The 19,004-nt window shown below is 46.3% G+C and overlaps 1 protein-coding gene across 9 annotated transcripts in view; it reads right to left on the bottom strand.

Moving 5' to 3' along the window:
• Positions 1-19,004, bottom strand: part of reps1 (RALBP1 associated Eps domain containing 1) — an 80,061-nt gene that overhangs the window by 41,639 nt on the left and 19,418 nt on the right. For 7 of the 9 annotated variants that reach the window (XM_038816425.1, XM_038816436.1, XM_038816414.1 and 4 more), the window contains exons 2-3: positions 2,842-3,040; positions 1,592-1,682 (exon numbers count right to left, since the gene is read on the bottom strand). In XM_038816425.1, coding sequence (XP_038672353.1) covers positions 1,592-1,682; positions 2,842-2,979 — 229 coding nt within the window. In that variant the 5' untranslated portion in view covers positions 2,980-3,040. Of the gene's footprint in view, positions 1-1,515; positions 1,683-2,841; positions 3,041-19,004 lie in introns of those variants that run through there. The other 2 variants (XM_038816452.1, XM_038816446.1) reach the window with 1 other exon arrangement.

Here is a 19,004-nt window from a genome sequence, read left to right on the forward strand (position 1 = left end):
ACCCGGAGGAAACCCACGCAGACACAGGGAGAACGTGCAGACTCCACACATCACCAGAGGCTGGAATTGAACCTGGGTCCCTGGAGCTGTGAGGCAGCAGTGCTAACCACTCTGCCACTGTGTCATTTCAACACAAGGCAAGTATGTTTTTCTCGTTGGAATCAGCTTGATACTCAGGTAAGGCTATTGGAGACTGAGTAAGCTAAAAGGATTTGATGTACATATCCCACAAAGGGAGACAAGAAATTATTTGCAGATATGCCACCCATTAAAAAAAAACTAACAATTTTGATCCATATTATTACACAATTAAAACTTTCACTAAGATGAGCCTGTACTCATCTCACATCAACCAAATCTACATTGCTTTACACAGAAGTAGGAAACCAATAGTTTGGTAGTGTGAACCAATGACCAATTCTTTTTAATAAACAATAATCGCCACAAGGAAAACCTGTACTTTAAAATATTATCAACCGGTTAATAGTGTAGAGAAGCTATTTTTCCACTTGTGGGCGAGATCAGGACTAGGTGTCATGAATACAAGATAGCCATTGATCGATTCAATTGGGAAAAGAGACTTCTTTTAATTTCCCCAAGCGTGGTGAGAATGTGGAACTCACTACTGTAAGTAGTTGAAGCAAACAGTAGAGTTGCATTTAAGGGAAAGTTAGGCAAGCACAAGAAAGGGATAAAGGGTATATTAATATGGGTGAGGTGAAGTAGGGAGGGAGGAGATTTATGTACAGCAGGGATCAGTTGGGTCAACTAGCCTGTCCCTATGCTGGAAATTTAATGCAAAATGCAAAACCTTCCACTGCAGCATTCTCAAACAAAATGCATCACTGAGCCACTCCAGACGGTATTAGGGTAGATAACCAAACATTTGGTCAAAGGGGTAGGTTTCAAGGAGAATCATAAAAGAGGAGTGAGGTAAAGGGTTTAGGAAAGGAATTGCACAGCTTGGGGCTTTAGCAGCTAAAGGCACAATCTCCAATGGTGAAGTGATTAAAATCAGGGATGCTCAAGAGGCAAGAATTACTGGGGTGTAGAGATCTCAAAGGGTTATAGTTTTGGAGGAGATGATAAAGATTGGAGGGGGGAATGGGGCAAGACTATTTTTAAAGTGAGCCACTGCCGGACTGGGAACCAATGTAGGTCAGCAAGCAGAGGAGATCAAGGAGCGGAACTCTGTGAGAGTTAAATACAGAGAGTAAACCACAGAGCAAGGTTGTGTCCTTTCTGAGGCCCCATTATATAAGTCATCCCCAATCTGGGCTATTGACGGTGCATACAGAGGCCAATATCCCAAAACTAACTCCATGCTTTGGGAAGACAACTTAAACTGTTATTCAACAATAAGAGCAGTTAGGGATAACCAATAAATGCTGGCCTAGCCAGTGAATCCCACAACCGTGGCATTCTCCAGTCTCTACAGTGAGAAGCATTCCACCTACATCCATGGAAAACAACTGGATGCTTCAGGGTTTTACTGACGCAATCAGCAGCTTCTACCTTTTGTCACCCTCATCTTAACTGCTGCTCAATATCCAACTGTGCTTCTTCAAAGGGAGTCCTGCTCGAGTATTACCTCCACTCGGATGTTGCTTGCTGTGTTTGCTCCAGGCAATTGGTGAAGATGGTGGCGATTGGTGAGGGGAGAGAACTGGGGAAGTTGAATCCTAAGAGTGGAAAGGAGGGAAAAAAAATAATCAGAAGAACAATCTGTGCGTCACATATCAAGAAACTGCTGGGGGCAGCACGATGATTCAATTCCGGCCCCAGGTCACTGTCCCAATGGAGTTTGCACATTCTCCCCGTGTCTGCGTGGGTCTCACCCCCACAATCCAAAGATGTGCAGGGTAGATGGATTGGCCACACTAAATTGCCCCTTAATGGGAAAAGTGGTTGGGGGGGGGGGGGGGGGGGGGGGTGGAGAAAAAGAGAGAGAGAGAGAGAGAGAGAGAGGGGGGAGGGAGAAAAGAAGGGGAGGAAACGTATCAAGAAAAAATAGGGTGGGGGCCTCACGGTAGCATGGTGGTTAGCATCAATGCTTCACAGCTCCAGGGTCCCAGGTTCGATTCCCGGCTGGGTCACTGTCTGTGTGGAGTCTGCACGTCCTCCCTGTGTGTGCGTGGGTTTCCTCCGGGTGCTCCGGTTTCCTCCCACAGTCCAAAGATGTGCGGGTTAGGTGGATTGGCCATGCTAAATTGCCCGTAGTACAAGGTTAATGGGGGGATTGTTGGGTTACGCGTATACGGGTTACGTGGGTTTAAGTAGGGTGATGTGCAGGTTAGGTGGATTGTCCATGATAAATTGCCCTTAGTGTCCAAAATTGCCCTTATGGTGGGGTTACTGGGTTATGGGGATAGGGTGGAGGTGTTGACCGTGGGTAGGGTGCTTTTTCCAAGAGCCGGTGCAGACTCGATGGACCGAATGGCCTTCTTCTGCACTGTAAATTCTATAATTCTATGATCAGAGTTCCTTTTCACAAAACACCGCAAAGCTTCATTTTACATTCCAACGCTGACCTTCTGTGCACAGAGACAAGTGAGGAGAGGGCTAACAGAAGAGAACTTTTCATCTTGATGAAAGAGAGACATGTTGCTGAAGCTGGTCATCTCGCACTCCTCAGGACAAATGCAAGCAGCCAAATTTCAATGACTTGCCAAACAACCAGCACCGCTTTCGACCACAGCATAAATTGCTTTGATCGTTTGAAATTTGGTTTCCTTGCATTGTCCTGAGGAGTGCAAGATGAAAAGTTTCGACAACGTGTCTCCTTTCAACAAGATTCAAGTTTTGGGATACCGCAAAGAGAATTCTCCGGATTTGCTGTACCTGCCGTTCTGTTGATGCCACGCGCTGTGCTATGACATCATGAGGCACATTGGTGGAGACCTTTTTGACTTGTGTCCTGCTGGGGGGTGGAGGGATGACACTGGTGTATGTGCCCTGGCTGTCAGGATCAGAATACATAGATGCGTGATCAGCTGCTGCTTATTCTCAGAAACGGCAGAATAGGATAACAAATCCTTCACTGTTGGGAAAAAGAAATGGTTATTAATGGTGGGCAGAATACTATATTGTATTTATTTGCAACAGCTAAACTTAGCTTGTTAAAAATTCCACTGTTAGAGAGAGAAAACAAAATATTTTGAGGCACAGTTTTACCAATTAGAATTTAGAAAGCTCTCAATAAATGAGCTGAAGGTTGTTACTGCATTAAACCTAATCTGGTTACTAGGCAGTTTGGCAGCATGCTAATCTGTGCAAAATAAATGACGCGCTAACAGCGACAGGACCTATTTAGCTACATGTCCTTGATGCTACAGATAGCAAAGCTGAGTTTCCAATTCGGTGATGCAGGCTAGTATTCCACCAGGAGCAGAAAGGGGTTTCCCCCACAGGACCGAGTTAGTGACACCCTAAGCTAGCCTCATGTACGTTCCTGTGGCTGGTGCAATGGCTGGAAATAGATTACTAGCCCCACAAAATTACAAATTGTGCAAAATCAATTTTCAGTATCCACAGCCACCTTCAGCTCGTGAGCTGTGATGGTGTCTATACCCGAACATCCTATCTTACAGTTGCTGTCTGACCTGCTGTGTACTTCCAGCTTTTTATTGCTGTACCTACATACTGCAGCCCACACCACTCATATCTGCAGTTAGCCTCCAGTCTCAGCTATGAACAACTAAAACTGCCAGTCTTTTCTTCCTGCCCCCTCCAATTTATTTTCCCCATTTTTATTCTTCTGTCAACTATTACTAATTCACTCGGAACAGAGATCATCCCTACAATGGCGAGATGTCACACATGGCCATGGCAATAAAGCCAGATGAGTTTAAAGGAAATACAAATCAGTTTAAAACTAGTATCGCATTTTGTGATTGATGTTAAGTCACCAGCTCCCCAGCCCATGTAGATTCCTTTTTTAAAAATAAATTTAGAGTACCCGAGGGCAGCACGGTGGCACAGTGGTTAGCACAGCTGCCTCGCGGCGCTGAGGTCCCAGGTTCGATCCCGGCTCTGGGTCACTGTCCGTGTGGAGTTTGCTCATTCTCCCCGTGTCTGTGTGGGTTTCGCCCCCACAACCCAAAAATGTGCAGAGTAGGTGGATTGGCCACACTAAATTGCCCCTTAATTGGAAAAAATAATTGGGTAATTTAAATTTATATTAAAAAAACATTTAAAAAATGTTAGAGTACCCAATTCATTTTGGTGCTAACCACTGCGCCACGGTGCTGCCCCTGCCTATGTAAATTCCTGAGATGTTCAACTGATTTAACACCGGCAAGATTCAATCCTGCATCAGTACACCCACCCACAAATCAAATAAAACCATTATTCACACAATCACCATATAGATAAAAAGTCAAAAACATATGGATTCAAAACCAAGTCGCCAAAATTGGATTGCTGCCATTACTACATTTGCAGAGGCTGACATAATCGAATGACTAAAACAGATTTGGTCTTTGACCCGATGCATTTGCAAAATATGAAGTGCACCGCAGGCTGGATTTCAGCCGAGTTCTGTGCAGGGGGAGGGATCTGTTGTACAGGGGTCGGGAAACCCAGAATAACGTCTTACAGAATTAAACTGCAGCGCTGCTTTAAACAATTTCCTGTGGAGGTTGTTGCTGGGGCCCTTTCAGGTGGAAAGCCTGCCTGGCACAGCAGTTAGCTACACTGGCAGAGTGAGAGAGATCATGCTCGACATACTTGGTACCTTGTTACCCTGGAGGAAACATTCCTACTCCTGGCCCACCAGCAATGGCACTGCATCATGGACTCAGCCCCTCTCGCCGCCTTTAATAATAATAATTATTAGTGTAACAAGTAGGTTTACTGTGAAAATCCCCTAGTCGCCACATTCTGGCGCAAGTTAGAGTACAGAGGGAGATTTCAGATTGTCCAATTCACCCAACAGCACGTCTTTCGGGACATGTGGGAGGAAACCAGGGCACCGGGAGGAAACCCACACAGACACAGGGAGAACGTACAGTCAGTTACCCAAGCCAGGAATCGAACCCGGGTCCCTGGCACTGTGAAGCAACCATGCTAACCACTGTGCTACCGTGCCTTTAGCTGCCAAGTACAAAACAGAATAAGAAAGACAACCCCCCCCCAAAAAAACCCCACAACAACCCTCCCCCAAAGGTGACTCGCTCTTTAAATGGCAGAATAAATGGCTGCCACCTTTTGTAGAACCTCTTAATTGCACCCCTTATGGTGCACTTAATTTTCTCTAGGTATAAAAACTCCATAAGATCCCCCAGCCATACTGAGGCATTGGGTGGAGATGCTGACCTCCAGTCCAACAGAAACCGCCTGCGAGTGATCAGCGAGGCGAAGGCTAAAGCATCCGCCCAGCACCCATCTGCAGAACCGGCAGGTCTGACACCCCAAATATGGCCCCTCGGGGACTAGGCTCCAATTCCATCTGTAGAATCGCCAACATGGTGCTGAAAAAGGAGACCCAGAATCTCACCAGCTTAGGACATGCCCAGAACATATGCACATGGTTTACCGGGTCGCTCCTACAGCACACACACTTATCCTTCACCCCCTCAAACAACCGTTAAATGTTAAATATGCCCGGTGTACCACCTTTAACTGTGTAAGTCTAGTTCTCACGTACAACAAAGTGGGGTTCACCCTTCACAGGGCTTCACACCATCCCCCCCTCCCCTTCCAATTCCACCCTTAATTCTTCCTCCCACTTGGCCATAATCCCCTCCGGGTATACAGCTTCCGCCGCCAAGATCCTCCTCTAAATTCCAGAATACTCCCTTCCTCCGTCCCAACGAGCGACAAAACCCTTTCCAACAACAACGGCAGCATTTCCGGGAATGATGGAGATGTCTTCCTCGCAGACTCCTGATTGGCAAACTTTTCCGATTGGCAAAACCCACAAGGTTCTGACAGCTCCTCCAAACTCCTGAACCACGATTCCAGAAACAAGTCCCCCATTCCTTCAACCCCCTTGTCCTCCCAGCCTCTAAACCTGGCATCCAATCTTGCCGGCTCAAACACGTGGTCAGCACAAATCGGCGCCATCTTTGACACCGTCTCCAATTTAAAGTGCTGTCGAAATAGTCTCCACAATTGCAATGTAGCAACCACCATCGGATTACCCAAATATTTCCCAGGAGAAAACGGAAGTGAGGCCGTCACCAATGTCTACAGCCCCGACCCCCTACATGAACCTGGCTCCACCTTCACCCAAACTGTCTGCTGGTCCCCACACCAGCCCCACATCCGTGGCTCAATAATAGTACATCTGGCTAGGCCCCCCCCCCCCCCCCCCCCCCCATCCCTCCCCCCACCACCACCACCCCCCACCACCACCAAACTGCCAGGCCCCCTGCAGGACCATTTTCCAAATCCGGGCTACCTTGCCCATCCAAATGAGGGACGAGATCAATCTCTATCCCAGCTCTGTAGATCGGCCTTAACCCTACTCACCAGACTCAAAATTTAATTTATGAAGCCACGCCCAATCGAGAGCTACCTGCACCCCCAAGTACCTAAAGTGAATGTCCGTCAAACGGAACGACAACACCCCCAGATTAGCTCTCTTCCCCGGCTGGGTAACTGAAAAACACTAATTTCTCCAAATTTAGCTTATATGGTTGTGGATGGAATAACTGTGAAATTGAATCCAAGCAGCCATATTATAATTTTAAATAACCACCTCCTGCAAACATATTGGTCATCTACCCCTTAGTTAGAAGGGGACTGGTTTGGTTCAGTCTCTGTTCCAGATTTTAAGCTCTGACATGAAACTCACCTTTTTTTGAGAGTTAGGATTCAGCCCAATGTGTGGAAAAGGGTAATCTTTTAAACAACGTCTCTACTTTCTACGGAAGCTAAAGAAATTTGGCATGTCTGCACCGACTCACAACCTTCTACAGATGTGCGAGTGAGCATCGTATCCGGCTGCATCACAGCCTGGTATAGCAACTGCTCGGTCCAAGATCGCAAGAAACGCAGACTGTGGTGAACTCAGCCCAAGCATCACACAAACTTCCACCCCCACATTGATTCTGTCTCCACCTCTCAGTGCCTCAGGAAGGCAGACAGCATTATCAGAGACCCCTTCCACCCAGGCATTGCCTTCTTCCAGACCCTTCCATCAGGCAGAAGGTATAGGAAGGTACATCCAGACATAGGAACAGCTTCTTCCCCACAGCTTCAAGACTCCTCAACGACTCCCCCCTCGGACTGATCTGTTCCCTGTATGAACACGATTCACGATGCCCTATGCTGCTCTTGCTAATGTATTTGCTTTGTTTGGCCCCTTGTTCCGTACTGTAACCAATGTTTTGTTGATGTATCATTTGCCAATGTTCTCGGTTGATTATTCTTGTGTCTACTATGTACTTACTGTGTATATTCCTCGGCCGCAGAAAAATACTTTTCACTGTACTTCGCTACATGTGACAATAAATCAATCAAAAATGAAATCATGTCACTGTAACAGAAAGCCATGAGATTCCTTGCAAAAATGCCTCAAATCACTAGGAACGTCTGATAAAGATCCCAATTAGCCCCAGGGGCCTTGCTGGAATTCCATTTAGGAGTTAAAGCCTGATTCCAAGGTTAAGCAACATGATTCAAACTTACCAAATTAGACAACTTGCCAAGTTTTGTTTGCTTCCTGGCAAGTAAACTGGATGGAGGTGGGGCATTGAAATCAGCAAGGTCATTCATTGCTGCACAAATCTTTTAGTAAGCAACTAAGGCAAAATTCATGACTTATTCCACAAAGACTTCTTGCTGCTAAACTGTCTCGAGAGCAAAGAAAGGGAGTGGCGACTGGAGAACAGGAGGTGGGAAAGACATTCAGGAATTAAACACGAGAACCCGGTAACTTTAAGAGTTTCTGGGTGAAATTGACACGGTTCTCATTACTGGAAGACACGGAGAAAGTTTTTGTGGATTGCTCATGATGAGTTACAGGATCCAGAGTTGAACCAGATAATAAAACATATTATAAATGGACCATGGTAGGTGTTGCAATTAAAGTATTAGAATATTGCTGGAATTTTCAACCTCAAATGCCACAAATGTGCCCGTAGTTTCGCCTAAATAGTTGGACGAGTGATCATACGGTGTTTAGATGATGCTGAAAATTAAATGAATGTGGCGTGAGATTTTGGAGTGGAATACTCGGTGAGGCTGAGAGTTAGTTACGCATAATTCTAAAAACCGTTTCTTTCATTAAAGCTCAAGGGACTTGGACTGAATGGAGGGGGTTTGAACAGGACTTTGCTGGTGATTGGGCCAGGTTTGTATGGGGATGGCGTTGTAGAGTTTTCTTATCTCTCTTTTTTACCCCCCTTCCTTTTTTGTATAGTTTTGTTGTTAACTGAAATGGGTGTTTTCTATTGTTGCTATTTTTGGTTTGAGAGAGTGAGTATATGGCTTGGGGGAAGGGGAGAGGTGTTTGGTCGTTACAGGGTTGAAGGAGGGGGTAGGGGAGTTTTGACTTTTGGCTTCTTTCTTTGGTTGTTTACTTATGTGAAGTGGGTTCTGACATGGGGGGGTGGCGGCGCTACCTCCCTGGCAGGCCGAGGTTAGCTAGTGAATGGGCTACAACTTGCTGGACCTGTTCAGGTAGGTTTTGATGAGTTTAGAAGATGTACATGGTTTGGGGGGGGGGAGGAGAGAGAGAGAGAGAGAGAGAGAAGAGAGAGGTGTTGGTTCAGAGGACGCTGCTGGGGCATTTCTGGGATAGGGGAGGGGGAGTGTGGTAGGTTGCTGACGGTGACTGGGGGTTTATGGGTTTATTCTTTGTCCCCTTGGTTGGGTGGGCTCTGGTTTCAGGAATATGGGAGATGGGGGGGGGTTAATCTCTCGTGGTGGAAATGGCTGATTTGAGGGGGATGTGAGGATCCCCCCATTTCGATTGGTTGCATGCAATGTGCAAGGTTTGGGGGGCCCAGTGAAAAAAGAGAGAGAGAGAGAGAGAGAGAGAGAGGAGAAGAAGAAAAAGATCAATACTAATTAAAAGAGCTTGGTTTCAGATGCGTACGGCGAGTGGACCAGAGTGGTAGGTATGTCATAGTTACGGGACATTGGAAGGTAGGTTAGTGGTTTTGACGTGCATGTATGCCCCAAATTGGGACTAAGTAGCGTTAAAGAAGAGGATGTTGGCTGCCATACCAAACATGGACGTGCACCAGTCGATCGAGGGGAGATTTGAATTGTGTTTTGAATCCAGTTGGATCGGTCTAAGCCAAAGTCATTGGTCCCTTCAGGGTTAGCAACGATACTGACGCCATTTGTGAAGCAGATAGGTAGAGTGGATCCATGGTGGCTTCTGCACCCTGGTGTCGGGAATTCTCCTTCTTTTCTCCGGTGCATATCATGTGTTCACATATCAACTTTTTCATGATGGGGACGTCTCTGCTGCCAGGTGTGAGGAAAGTGGAAGATTCCATGATAGTTATTTTGAGTCATGCTCAGCATCTGGTAGACGTGGTTTTGGAGACAAGGTTGTTTCAGCATCCGGCGTGGAGTTTGGATGTGGGGCTGTCAGCGGATGAGATTTTGTGTGCAAATAGCAAGGTTGATTGATGAGTAGGTGGGGTTTAACAAAAATGGTTTTGCCCTCAGTACTGTGGGAGGCCCTGATGGGGGTGGTGAGAGGGGAGATAACCTCACAGAAGGTGCAAGTGGATAGGGAGGCAAGGGAGGAATGTCGAAGGTTGGTGGATGAGATCGTCGGAGGGTATTCGAGTGACCCTACTCGAGCTCCTGGCTAGTAGATAGTAGCTGCAGTTTGACCTATTATCCACTGATAAGGCGGTGCACCGGTTGCGGTGCTCAGGGGGGGGTTTATGAATATGGGGAGAAGGCCAGGTTGTCTTTTGGCTGGTCAGTTGAGGCAGCAGGCAGCCTCCCGAGATTGTTCAGGTTCGGGTGGTGGACTTGTGTCTGCACTGGATAAAGTTAATGGGGCATTTGAGGCGTGCTGTAGGTCAGGGCTGCCTGGGGAGGAGTTGGACATGGAGGAGTTCCTGGAGGGGTTGGAGTGCCACAAGGTGGAGGAGGGTCTGAAGAGTTGGAGGAGCCACTAGGGATGGAGGATGTCTGGACAGGTATTCGGCAAATGCAAACGGGTAAGGCACCAGGGCCAGATGGAATTTTATAAAAGATTTGATGATCGGCTGGTACTGTTAATGGTGGAAATGTTTGAGGATTCAATAGCACGGGGGTCTCTTCCGGAGATAATGATGCAAGCGTCCATCTTGTTTTTGTTAGAAAAGGATAAGGACCCGGGTCATACCAACAGATTTCCTTATTAAATGTGGATGCTAAGATTTTGGCCACGGTTGGAGGTTATTGGCGAGGATCAGATGGGGTTTATGAGTGGTAGGGGTTTTCACCCATGTGTGGCGGCTGTTAAATGTGGTGTTGTTGCCGTCGGTGAGGGAGCAGGAGATTATTGTGGCGTCGGATGCAGAGAAGGCTTGGGATAGGGCCTAAATTAGTGTTGTGGGTTCGGCTGTTACATAAGCCACCTATGGCTAGTGTCCATACAAATCATGAGTGTTTGGGATATTCTCAGCTGCACAGAGGAATGGGTCAGGGATGCCCAATGTCCCCCCCCCCCCCTCTTGTTTGCGTTGGCAATAGAGCCTTTGACCATGGCCTCGGATCGGTGGAGGGCTAATGGTGGTGGTGGTTGGGGCGCGGTGGGGGGGCGAAAAACAGGGTGCCCTTGTACACTGATGATCTTTTTTATGTGACAGACCCAATCGATAATATCATGGCGATGTTGAACTGTTTGAGGTTTTTTCAGAGTACAAACGTGGTTGACTGTTAACTGCCCCCTCAAGGGCAATTAGGGATGGGCAATAAATGCTGGCACAGCCTGCGACGCCCACGTCCCATGAACACATTTTTAAAAAAATTGAATTGGGAGAAATGAGTGTTTTCCAGTCACTCCACCGGGGAGGGAAGCCAATCTGGGGGTGATGCCATTCCCTTTAACGGATTCTCATTTTTAGGTATTTGGATATGTAGGTAGCTTGGGTTTGGGCCCGACTTTGTCAGTTGAATTTTACGAACTTGGTGTGTAGGCTCAATGCCGACTTGCAGATATGGAATGGTCTCCTTCTGTCCTTGACGGGCAGAATTCTGTCGGTAAAGGTGAACGTTTTACCACGGTTTCGATTTTTGTTTGTGTTTGCTGATTTTTCTGCCAAAATCCTTCTTTGGGAAATTGAAAGAATGAATTTGTCCTTTATTTGGGGAGGTAAAGTAGCTAGGATTCAAAAGATGGTCCTTCAGGAGGGACCGGCAGTCAAAGGGCTTGGCGTTGCCGAGCTTGATATATGGGAAGAACTTCTTCACCCAAAGGGTTGCGAATCTATGGAATTCCTTGTCCAGTGAAGTAGTTGAGGCTCCTTCATTAAATGTTTTAAGATAAAGATAGATAGTTTTTTGAAGAATAAAGGGATCAAGGGTTATGGTGTTCAGGGCGGAAAGTGGAGCTGAGTCCACAAAAGATCAGCCATGATCTCACTGAATGGCGGAGCAGGCTCGAGGGCCAGATGGTCTACTCCTGCTCCTAGTTCTTATTATTACTGGGCGGCGAATGCGGAGAAAGTGCTAGGGTGGTGTGGGGATCCTGAAGCTGTATGGGTGCAGATAGAGTCGGGTTTACATCGGGGGTCAGGGCATTAGCGACAGCCTTGCTTCAGTTTTCACCAGGGAATTATTCAGCCATCCCGGTGATGGTCTCCACATTGAAGATAAGGGGACAATTTCAGCAGCATAACTAGTATGGCAGGGGGGTGGAAACCAGAGTGTTAGCTTAGAAGGTGTCATAACTGAAGGGGAAATAGAGAACAAACATAACAGAACATCACCCTGAGGCAGAGCCAAAAATGTGACAAGTGTGAGAAGGGAGGTGGTCAAAGCAGGACTGAGGGTACTGTACCTTAATGCGCGCAGTTTACAGAACAAGGTAAATGAGCTTGTTGCGTACATTGAAGTTGGCCGGTACGATATTGTGGGCATCACAGAGACGTGGCTGCAAGGGGATCAGGGCTGGGATCTAAATATACAAGGATATGTGTCCTATCGAAAGGACAGGCAGATGGGCAAAGAGGGTGAGGTTGCATTGTTAGTAAGGAATGAGGTTAAATTGATAGCAAAGAGCGATATAGGATCAGAAGGCATAGAATCTCTGTGGGTAGAATTGAGGAATCACAAAGGTAAAAAGACCCTGATGGGGTCCCTAGCAGTAGTCAGAATGTGGGGCAGAAAATAAATCAGGAGATAGGAAAGGTATGTAAAAAAGGCAATATTACAATAATCATGGGAGACTTTAATATGCAGGTGGAGTGGGAAAATCAGATTGGTAGTGAATCCCAAGAAAAGGAATTTGTGGAATGTTTAAGATATGTTGTTTTGGAGCAGCTTGTAGTAGAGCCCACTAGGGAACAGGCAATTCTGGATTTGGTGATGTAATAATACATCGCTTATTGGCACAAGTAGGCTTCAATGAAGTTACTGTGAAAAGCCCTAGTAGTCACATTCTGGCGCCTGTTCGGGGAGGCTGGTACGCTGCTGGCATTGTTCTGCCTTACAAGCCAGCTGTTTAGCCCAATGTGCTAAACCAGCCCCTATAATGATGTGAAATGAGGGAGACTTGATTAGGGAATTTAAGGTGAAGGAACCCTTAGGGAACAGTGACCACAATATGATAGAATTTACCCTGCAGTTTGAGAGAGAGAAGCTGGAATCAGATGTAACGGTGTTACAATCAAATAAGGTTAACTACAAAGACATGAAGGAGGAGCTGGCCAGAGTTGATTGGAAAAGGAGCCTAGCAGGGAAGACAGTGGAACAGCAATGGCAGGGGTTTTTGGAGGTTATTGGGGAGGCACAGCAGAAATTCATCCCAAGGAGAAGGAAACATGCTAAGGGGAGGGCAAGGCATCCATGGTTGACGAGGGAAGTCAAGGACAGCATAAAAGCGGCGAGGATTAGTGAGAAGTCAGAGGATTGGGAAGCCTTTAAAAGCGAACAGAGGACAACTATAAAAAGCAATAAGGAGAGAGAAGATGAAATATAAGTGCATGCTATCTAGTAATATAAAGGACGATAGGAAGAGATTATTTCAATATATAAAAGAAAGAGGCAAAAATAGACATTGAACCACTGGAAAACGAGGCTGGAGAAGTAGTAATAGGAAACAAAGAAATGGCAGAGGAACTGAATAGATACTTTGCATCAGTCTTCAAGGTGGAAGACACCAGTGGGATGCCAGAGCTCCAGGAGAACCAGGGGGCAGAGGTGAGTGCAGTGGCCATCACTAAGGAGAAGGTTCTGGGGAAACTGAAAGGTCTGAAGGTGACTACGTCACCTGGACTGGATGGACTACACCCCAGGATTCTAAAGGAGGTAGCTGAGGAGATTGTGGAGGCATTGGTGGTGATCTTTCAGGAATCATTGCAGGCAGGAAGGGTCCCGGAGGACTGGAAAGTAGCTAATGTAACACCACTGTTTAATAAGTAGGGAGGCAGAAGACGGGAAATTATAGGCCAGTTAGCCTGACTTCGGTCATTGGTAAGATTTTAGAGTCCATTATTAAAGATGAGATCGTGGATCTCATAGGTTTGCGGTGCGAGGGGCAAGGTTTAGAGTAGATGTTCGAGGCAAGTTTCCCCCCCCCCCCCCCCCCACAGAGGATAGTGGGTGCCTGGAATTCGCTGCCAGAGGAGATGGTGGAAGCAGGGACGATAGTGACATTTAAGGTGCATCTTGACAAATACATGAATAGGATGGGAAGAGAGGGATATGGACCCAAGAAGTGTAGAAGATTGTAGTTTAGTCGGGCAGCGTGGTCTGCATGGGCCTGGAGGGCCTGTTCCTGTGCTGTACTTTTCTTTGTACTTTTGTTCTAGTACTTGGAAGTGCATGGTAAAATAGGACTGAGTCAGCACATCTTTGTCAAAGTGAGGTCATGTCTGACAAATAGAACATAGAACAGTACAGCACAGAACAGGCCCTTCGGCCCTCAATGTTGTGCCGAGCCATGATCACCCTACTCAAACCCACATATCCACCCTATACCCGTAACCCAACAACCCCCCCAACCTTACTTTTTTTTTTAGGACACTACGGGCAATTTAGCATGGCCAATCCACCTAACCCGCACATCTTTGGACTGTGGGAGGAAACTGGAGCACCCGGAGGAAACCCACGCACACAGGGGGAGGACGTGCAGACTCCACACAGACAGTGACCCAGCCGTGAATCGAACCTGGGACCCTGGAGCTGTGAAGCATTTATGCTAACCACCATGCTACCCTGCTGCCCCAGGGTAGCAGGGTAACTCTAATCTGTTAGAGTTTTTGAAGGAGGTAACAAGGAAATTAGACAAAGGAGAACCAGTGGACGTGATTTATTTAGATTTCCAGAAGGCCTTTGACAAGGTGCTGCATAGGAGATTGTTAAGTAAGTTAAGAGCCCATGGTGTTAAGGGTAGGATCCTGGCATGGATGGAGGATTGGCTGACTGGCAGAAGGCAAAGAGTGGGGATAAAGGGATCTTTTTCAGGATGGCAGCCAGTGACTAGTGGTGTACCTCAACCGTCGGTTTTTAGATTTATGGATAAAGGATACTCTACCTGTAATCTTTATTCTCTGTTGACAAATATTGAATGCATGCCTTAAATATTCACCCGAGGAAGGAGCTGCGCTCCAAAAGCTAGTGATTTGAAACAAACCTATTGAACTTTAACCTGGTGTTGTAAGATTTCTTACTGTGCCCACCCCAGTCCAACGCCGGCATCCCCACATTATTGGCCATTTTATTTCATGAACATTTATCCTCTTTAACCACTGAGGCCCCAGATAATTATTCAAATCGAAGCTAAAAGCCCTTAACTAATCGAGTCACAAAATACCCTAAGTAATGGCTCCGGAAACGTCTTGCATATAAACAAGACAACTTATACTGAACAAAATATTTTACTGCGCCTTATGTATAACCACACGAAGGAGGGACAGAGATGGCTCATTCCTGTATGTGACAGGGGAAAACCCTTCAAAACAGAAGATGACTAAGTAAAGATTGTAAAGTATAGATTAGCTTGGGTAACAGCATGCTCCATTGGTCAGAGAGAGAGATATTTAAAGGAACCTCACATTATCAGGGAAGTTTGGCAAAAAAGGCTGACCTGTTTTGTTACTGGTCTCTGGTTAAATTGAATGAGGAGGATGGTGATATAAAAATAAGATAAATAATTAAATGCAAGCTATTAAAAAAACCTCCAATCAGTAAAAACAGCAAAAGTCTGTTACAGTATTAGTAGAGCAGCTAAAGAACAACAAGGCCTCTGGACAGATGGAATTTACGCAGAAGTTCTAAAATGTGGCAGATGCGCACTCTAGACAAGAATCCACAACCTCATCACCCTGGTCCAGAAGGAAGAGAGCATGCTGGATGATTTCAGAGAGGCCTTAATTGTGACCATCTTCAAGAAAGGAGACAGGTCCGACTGCGAAAATTAGAGTGATTTCCCTACTCTCCGCCACGGGAATACTCCTCAACCGCCTCCTCCCAATGACTGAAGAGCGCCTCCCCGAGTCTCAGTGCAGCTTCAGCTCATCAAGAGGCTCAATGGACATGATCTTCAGTGCGTGACAAATCCAGGAAAAGTGCAGAGAGCAGCATCAACCTCTGCACATGGTCTTCTTCGATCTTCGTTGACTCTGTCAACCACAATTGTGGAACATCCTCCTCAAATTTGACTGCCCGCAGAAATTTGTCACCGTTCTCCACCTGCACCCTGATGACATGCAAGTCAGTGTCTTTAACAACGGAGTCACCACAGACCGAATTTGTGTGCAAACTGGGGTCAAACAGGGCTGCATCATCGCACCAACGCTCTTCTCCATCTTCCTCGTAGCAACACTCCACCCAGTCACCCTGAAGCTCCCCATTGGGAGTGGAGCTAACCTACCGGCCAAGTGGGAAACTGTTCAACCTCTGCGCCTCCATGCCAGGACCAAGACCGCCCTAACCTCTGTCATCGAGCTGCACCAAGCAGACGATGATGTGCGTGCACATTCAGAGGCCGAGCTACAAACCATTGTTGACGCATTCGCCACGACATAAGGGAGAATGGCCTCAGACTAAACATCCGGAAAACAAAACGTTCTCTACCAGCCCGTTCCTGCCACATAAAACTGACCCCAACCATCAAGATCCACTGTGAGCCCTTGGTCAAGGTGGATCATTTCCCATACCTCGGGAGCCTCCTCTCGGTGTGGGCGGTGTGTCCTCTCGACAACGAAATCCGACATCGACTCCAGCACGCCAGTGCAGTCTTCGGATGCCTGAGGAACAGAGTGTTTGAAGACCGAGACCTCAAACCGAGCACCAAGGTCATGGTCTACAGAGCAGCCGCCGTCTCCACCCTCCTGTATGCACCAGAAACATGGACAATCTACAGCAGACACCTCAAATCCTTGGAGAGATATCACCAATACTGCCTCCACAAAATCCTGCAAATCCACTGGCAGGACAGGTGTACCAACGTGAGCGTCCTCTCTCAAGCCAATAGCCCCAGTATTGAGGTACTAGCTATGCTTGGCTAGCTACAATGGGCATGCCCGACAGACTCCCGATGCCCGCATGCCCAACACAAGACTCTCAAAACACGTGCTCCACTCCAAGCTCCGCAATGGCAAGCAATCACTCGGAGGGCACAGGAAACGCTACAAGGACACTCTGAAAGCCTCCCCAAATAAATGCAACATCCCCACCGACAGATGGGAATTTCTTGCCTTAGAATGCACAAACTGGACAGAGTCAAGGGTGTGCCACCCACCTCATCAAACATCACCTGCCAAACTGTGGCAGAGTCTGCAGATCCAGGATAAGACTACTCAGTCACCGCAGAACCCACCGCCCCGGAGTAGAAGCAAGTCATCCTGAATGCTGAGGGTCTGCCCAACAAAAAGAAAGTAAAATCTTACTATTTTTAAAAGCAAAATCTTATCAGATGTAGTTTCTCTTTGAAGAACTGATGTAGCAGATGCATGTACAAATATATTCAGGATATGTTATGAAAGTTAAATTAAACATTTATAACAGCTAGAGATTCATGCATGCAGGTGAAGTATGCCAATAATTGCATGAGCGTCTAAGATCAGGAAAGGTGCAAGTGAAACCAGCTCAGACATTGCCAGTTCTTATGTTATTTGTGCGCAAAATGGATTCAGCAGGAAGTGAAGATCCAAGTGCGACTGACAACCCCACAACCAATGCTTCCCAGCAATTCAATACTCGAGAAGCTAACACACACATTATGGGGAAGGGAAGAGTTGAACTCAGCCACACCATTCACAAGGACATGGTGGTGAAAACTCTTGAAACATGCTAATGATGCACATAGTCCTGAATATGATTGACTCGGTATTAAATGCTGTTAACTTGTCATCTTTGCAAGAATGTCAGACTCTGAACTCTGCTGTAATTAATACCCAGGTTTTCATTGATGCCGATTGAAATTGAAACACTGATTTGCCTGTGTAACCCGTTGTATGTTTGTCAAATCACTCTGTCCATTAATGATTAGCTGTTCAGCCTACTAGATGACCTTGACATTTATTCGTATCTGACTATTTGTATACCCAAGTTGTGACTGTGTAGTTAATAGTTGTTAGTGCTTGACTTATTCCACTTGATCTTTGATGATTTGGCAAAAAAAAGAATTAACTATGCTTATGTATTAGCTTGCGTGTGTCCTCACTGACCAGAGGTCATGACAGGGAGTCCTGAGGTTGTGAAAGGTGCTATATTAAGAAGTTTCTTCTTTCCTAAATCGGGTGCGAGTAAAATAAGTTAATTTCAATCTGAACAGTTAACGCAAGGTCAGTTTGTGCCCTGAAGGGCAGCACGGTGGCAGAATGGTTAGCACTGCTGCCTCACAGCACCGAGGTCCCAGATTCGATCCCGGCTCTGGATCACTGTCCGTGTGGAGGTCGCACATTCTCCCATGTTTGCATGGGTTTCGTCCCCACAACCCAAAATGTGCAGGGTAGGTGGATTGGCCACACTAAATTGCCCCTTAATTGGGGGGGAAAAATTAATTGGGTACTCTAAATTTATACTAAAAAGTTTGGTGCTCTGTTTTTCCTGTAAACACAGTTTACATCTCCAACCCCCGTCAACCATTTTATGTTATTTTTTTAATGTTATGCTGCTGTGAGATTATTTTAATTTCAGAGAATACCTGAAACTTTAATTTTGTTCTCACTCCAGGTGCCTATCAGCCAAATGTTTTTTTTCTTTTACTTTTCCAGATTTCCAGGGGTTGGTTTAGCACACTGGGCTAAATTGCTGCCTCTTAAAGCAGACCCAGGCAGGCCAGCAGCATGGTTCAATTCCCATACCAGCCTCCCCGAACAGGCGCCGGAATGTGGTGACTAGGGGCTTTTCACAGTAACTTCATTTGAAGCCTACTCGTGCCAATAAGTGATTTTCATTTCATGTTGCTCTTATGAAGCTTTGCTTTCAAAGAGATGGGGTTATGTTGGCTCATAGGAATTAGGAGCAAAGCAGGCAACTCAGCCCTTTGAACCTCAACAATCTAACCTTGCAGCCCAAATCAGCTCACATTGTTGTTTATTGTCCACTGAGCAATAACACGAACCTCATGTGCCTGCTCAGTTACCAAATCTCTTAATGCCCCTTTTAGCCACCTAGCCAACCTATGCATAATGTTGATGAGCTCTACCCTAATTTCTTCTGTTTAATCATACATCTACATTCCCCCTTTTCATACCAATTCATCACTGGAAACAGTCCATTTTTATATAGTCTGTCCCATCACGTCAGGATATTAAACACAGATACCAAATCCCATAAAAACAAGTTAAAAGCAAATTACTGTGGAAGCTGGAATCTGAAACAAAAACAGAAAATACTGGACAATCGCAGCACTTCTGACAGCATCTGTGGAG

Source organism: Scyliorhinus canicula, chromosome 1 (genome assembly GCF_902713615.1).
Source record: "Scyliorhinus canicula chromosome 1, sScyCan1.1, whole genome shotgun sequence".
Classification (NCBI taxonomy): Eukaryota; Metazoa; Chordata; class Chondrichthyes; order Carcharhiniformes; family Scyliorhinidae; genus Scyliorhinus; species Scyliorhinus canicula.